This window comes from Paroedura picta, chromosome 5, assembly GCF_049243985.1.
Source record: "Paroedura picta isolate Pp20150507F chromosome 5, Ppicta_v3.0, whole genome shotgun sequence".
Classification (NCBI taxonomy): domain Eukaryota; kingdom Metazoa; phylum Chordata; class Lepidosauria; order Squamata; family Gekkonidae; genus Paroedura; species Paroedura picta.
In genome coordinates, this window is record NC_135373.1 from 107,507,160 (window position 1) to 107,512,738 (window position 5,579).

The 5,579-nt window shown below is 41.6% G+C and overlaps 1 protein-coding gene across 9 annotated transcripts in view; it reads right to left on the bottom strand.

The window, feature by feature from the left end:
* Window positions 1-444: 444 nt before the first annotated feature.
* The window catches only part of MYBPC1 (myosin binding protein C1), a 90,344-nt gene continuing 85,209 nt past the window's right edge, over window positions 445-5,579 (bottom strand). For 6 of the 9 annotated variants that reach the window (XM_077339784.1, XM_077339779.1, XM_077339788.1 and 3 more), the window contains one exon: window positions 445-783. In XM_077339784.1, the coding sequence (XP_077195899.1) occupies window positions 686-783 (98 nt within the window). In that variant the 3' untranslated portion in view covers window positions 445-685. Of the gene's footprint in view, window positions 784-2,166; window positions 2,207-3,393; window positions 3,453-5,579 lie in introns of all 9 variants that reach the window. The other 3 variants (XM_077339782.1, XM_077339786.1, XM_077339787.1) reach the window with 2 other exon arrangements.

The following is a 5,579-nucleotide window of genomic DNA, read 5'->3' on the forward strand; positions in this document are numbered from 1 at the left end:
TATTGTACATTACATAAAATTCTTAATAGTAGTTGAGAGAAATGGGGTTCCCCAATGAGTGACAGGATGCATGAACCTTTCTAACGGAAGATGCGTTTAAGCTGAAATATCTGTTAAATGCTGCAAATTGCATGTGTTAAATCAGAGGTAGTCAGCCTGTGGTCCAATTCCATGTAGTCCATGGACATCTGGAGGACCACAGGTTGACTACCCCTGTGTTAAATGGTTCCTTTGTAGCAGCCTATGACAAAGGTTAGATCCATTGTTTATCAAAAGAGGTATGTAGTTCAAGGCTTATCTGCATTGCTACCAGGTTGAGCAATACGTGCTCCTCATGCTGACAAAGAAAATCTATGTAGCCATATAGCATACAAATTAAAAGCTCCCATGCGTATTGTTTAGCTTTCTTTCTTTCTTTTTGGCATTACAATTCTTTTTAAAAAAAACAACAACAACAACAACAACACGCACACCATGATGTGGAACATTACAAAATGTGGGTAAGTGTCAACTTATTTCAACCCCAAAAAAGCAAATCCATGCGTCAATTTTTTGTTGCAGCGGGAGGAAGACGGGAGGGGCAATAAATCGGACCATGCTGTAGGAGTGCTGTCACAAATGCTAAACTGCTGTGGTATTGGCTGGCAGTAATCCAGTGCCGTAGTGGAGACAGTGAGGCCAGATGCTACTTCTCCAGGTTGTCTGCTTGTATTTCTTGCAGGTAGGCATCAATGATATGTGGGGGCACGCCTTGCATGAGTAGTCGGAAGAATGAGACCCCACCTACGGACAAGGAATGGACACAATCGTTAAAGCAACCAAGGTCAAAGGTCTTTGTCAGACTTGAGTGCCAACTATAAAGAACCCTGCTTCTAAACACATGTACGGGGGAGGGAACGAGGGGATATGCCATGATTTCAACAAAACCTCTACATTAATTGGTTCGATTACAGCCACAATTTCCTCTTTATGGGAGGCAAAATAATCTCTTTGGGGGAACAGGGCCATCAGGAATTCTTATGTTTTATTTATTATTGAGATGGTGAAATCTGATGGCCAAAGAAGAATCAGAGCAGAAGTTATGGTTGCCCTGGGGCTGTTGCCAGAAATGGTTATCTCATGTTGTCTTAGCCAAAGAAGTAATTGTCAGGCTGTGAGACCTTGTTGTTCTTCCACCATGGAATTGCCTCCATGGTAGATTACTGGAACACATACGTGGGTCTTCATTATACTACTTGAATTCTGAACTCAAAACCATGATTCCCTTGGTTTTCTGGAGCTCGTCATGGGAAGGGAAAATCAAAGAATTCCTGCTATAAAACCGAACTTCCTAGAATTGCCACCATTTCTCGCAAGCATTAGCATCAATAAACAAAAACTTACCTTTGATTTTTTTTATGTACAGTACTATGAATCTACAACACAAGGACCTTTCAAAGATGAACTGCTTCCTGTAAACATTTTGGCTTGACCAAGGAGTCATTTATCGTTGAGGCTTCAAGAGCTGAAGTTTTCCAAGTTCAACCAAATGCAAATGCAAATCACATTTCTGTTTCAACTCCTATATCCAGCTAAAGCTACATGGCTGAAGTTTGAATCTAGGTAACTAAGTCATGTTTTTGAAGATTTCTTTTTAAACTGAACTCTTGCACTATGCATTCTTAATTTTCAGTGAGCGTAGAAGACAGACATGGGGGGAGGGAACCAGCATGCTTTTAAAGCATTCTTGAAATTTACTATGGTGCATTTTTTTACCCATATCATTCACTTTTCAAGTAAAATTAGACAACCGTTGGTATCAAAAGCATCTGGACCTAAATGCAAATAACTAGATGCTCGAATGCTCTGATAACTGGGCGAGTTTATTTATGTGGAATATAAGCTGTTAACCTGGCTCATGCTTTATCATGTCCTGCTGAAGCATTTTATGTATGCAGTTAATAAGCAGTTACATCACTGCAGGGAACCTGCTGTCTCAAGCACTTATTCAGCAATAGTTGGTTAATTAAGGGCGCAGTAATATAAAGTCAGTTTATTACAGTCATTATTTCTTCTAGCCTTATTTTCATTAAATGGCGTAATGAAAATTATGCCATACGTAGGGAGGCTTTGTATGACGTAACAACAGACATAAGCTTCATATGCAGGGACCATATGAAAGCTTACCTTAGATGACAGTATACATTCAAAAATCCTTACTGTGCAACTAAGGGAAAGAGAGAGAGAGAAGTTGTAAGCACTTAACTTGCTAACACAGAAGTACTGAACTTGCTGAGTGAAATTATGTTCACAACTATGATAAGATGATGTTTTAATCCTTAGTCATGTAAAACGTGAGAGAGTAAAGGTGGTGGTGGGGGAAGCAAATGGAAAGTCAAATAGGCAGGGGAGGGGTAATCTAGCACCACTTCAACATTGTCATTAATACATGAAGCTTTTATTAATTATGCGCAAAGCACAAATGATTGGCTCTGGTAGCTACTCTAGAAGACACAGTGGAGCCAATCAGATTGTGCCGCCAACCTAGAACCAAAATTTCCAACTAAACTAAAGCATATATATGTATTTGTATATATATCTATCTATCTATACAGTGAGAGAGATGCTAGGAGTTTCTCAGTGCCAAAAAAAAGCCACACACATAGATATACATATATATGCTGAAATGAAAAGGCAAAATTATCAAGTATAACAACACACATGATATGTTACGTGATGTGCTGTGGCAGTTCTCTACAGAGTTACTCCCAGGTTCTATGTCAATGGAATTCCACTGGGGTATTTCTGCATTGGGCTGTGCTATTAGTCATGTATATTTTTACAAACAAGACCTATGTTATTTAAGAAACAATATATATTCTGTGTGCATTGCAGGGACAGTTTAAAAAAACAACACACTAAGCAGAAGAATTAGTATATATTATTACAGTTTATTTACTTTATAAGATTTAGTTTTGAAATTGTAAACGTGACCACCACTAACCTATGTGTTCATTTTTGTCTTAAAAAAAAAATTGATAACATATTCAGAAGGGCAACACTCATCACTGATTCTAAGAATCAGGTTTGCTTTTCCAGTCCTTCTGAATGTTAAATTAGGCCCAATTCAGACTAATAATACTAATTGATACTTAAGCCAATTATCTTTCAATTTGTATATATACACAGACACCATAGATGTTCATGCCTAAATCTTTTCTAAACTGAATGTTAGTTCCTGGAGTCTTGATTAATTTGGCCTTCTTTGCTGATGCCATAGCGAGTATGGCATACAGCAACCATATACTCTATAAGAGCAAATAGGAAAAACACGCTTCTCATGCAAACACATTCTATGTGAGAAGAGAGGAATGAAATGGAAAGTAAGGCCTAGCGGAATACGCTTTCAGAAACCTGTTTTTGCCCCGCCAAGAAGATTGGTTCTCCTGGGGTAATTACTCCATGATATATCACTGCAGAATTAGAATATTTGTACCAGTATTTAATCTCAGTTGACATAATTTTGCATTTATTCTTAAACAATTCAAAAAATTTTTTAAAGTGTTAATACCCACAATAATGTTCTTAGCCACTTTACTGTCAATCAGAAGTATAATTATTCTATAATCAATGATGTCACAATAGCAACACAACAGCCCCATTTCTTAGGTCATTTTCCTCAGACCATCATCTGGAGTAGTCATCTTCCAATAGCAGGAAAAATTGGCTAGCCACGTGCAGGCTTTAGGATTGGTCCAAATCTCCTTGGTCATTCAGAACTTCCTTGAATCGACTGCAACTTTCTTCATTTATTTCAATGAGATTTCTTAATTCTTTCAGCTGCCAAAAGCCAACTTTTGCAAAAACAAACAAAACTAGACAAAGATATTGGATTGGCTTCAGCCATGGTTGCCGGACCCTCCTGGCCCATGTTGTGGGATAGGTGGGTATGATTGCCAGATACAGCCTGGGAGATTTGGAGATGGGGCCTAGGGAGGACTGATATCTCAGTGGGGAACACCATAGAACCTATCCTCCAAAGCATCCATTCTCAGGAGGGGAACTAATCTCTGTAATCTGGAGACGATTTGTCATTCTGGGATTCCCCAGGTCCCACCTGGAGGTTGGCATCCCTAACTACAGCCAGCTTTTGAACCACATCTCACCAGTTCCCCTCAATTCTACAGCTCCTGTGCCTTATGACTTGTCCATACAGGCCCCATTCTTGCCTTTTTTGGTGGTCAGCATGAAGACTGACTGCCTTCAACCCAATGAATTTTATGCTGGTCTGCACTGATCACTTTATAGAGTTCCACACAAATCAAACGAGATATGTGTACTTCTAGGTAATGTAAACTGAATCTAGGGAGGTGGAGCAACAGTGATGCTTTCCCTACGTAAAGCAAGAACATTTTTCATGTTACTCCTATGACCAGAAGGAGCTCAAGGAACCTCGAACTGCAACTGGTGCAGATAAGCTCCAGCAATGTCCTCCAGAGCAGTGGTCCCCAACCTTTTTATCACCGGGGACCAGTCAACACTTGACAGTGTTACTGAGGTCCGGGGGCGGGGTAGTCTTTTGCTGAGGGACGTCGTTGCCTGTGCCCCTGCTCTGCTTGCTTTCCCGCCAGTGCCCCTGAGTTCCCGCTGCCCGCTGGGGGGCACTGCCAGCATCAGCTGCGCAGTGTCATGCCGAGGGGGAGCCCCAGCCATGGTGGCCACTGGAGAGCACCAAAGGTGAGCCGGTGGCAGAGTGGCAGAGCAGCCCCCCAGGTAGCAGCCGGGAAGGAGGAGGAGGAGCTGCGGCCTGGTGCTGACTGATCCACGGATTGGTCCCGGTCCCCGGACCGGGGGTTGAGGACCACTGCTCCAGAGTATTTTTCTAGTACTGGTATGAGTAGCCCAATAGGGGCAGCAATAGGAATATGTCCCCAGCAATGAGTATTTGTTTAAGCATAGACAGTACGAGTGGATAGCAGTGCCTACATAATTCAATGTGACTTAGGGCCGCTAGCTCTGGGTTGGGAAATACCTGGAGACATTAGGGGTGGAGTCAAGAATGGACAGGATTTGTGCTAGGAGGGATCTCAATGGAGTATAATCCTCTGGAGTCCAACCTCCAAAGCAGCTATTTTCTCCAGGGGAACTAGTCTGTCACCTGAAGATGAGCTGTAAAACCAGGTGATCCCCATGTCCCACCTGGCATCCCTATAATTATTTTCAAAGCCACTGGAGTCAAACCTATTGACACTGTCAAAGAAATATTGGAGTCAGATGGACCTCTGGCACAGTTACAAGGAAAGCATGAGCTACATGCTCAGTCAATTTCTCAGGAATGGAGGTTGATCAATTGACCCAGGAATGGGTTTGTGAACTAACCGGTGATTAAGAGGGCTGTTGGCTTGGGCTGACAAAGCACAGTGTCAAATACCAAAAGGTGGGCAGACCTAAAGGGCGGGGCACACAGCTCAGATATTTACAAGATTTTGTCTTTGCCTCTGTGGAGCAAAACTAAATCTACGCTTCTAAATATTAAAAAACAAGGGAAGCTGGTGTATCAAGAATATACTCTGTTATACATGGAAGTACAAAATAGGAAG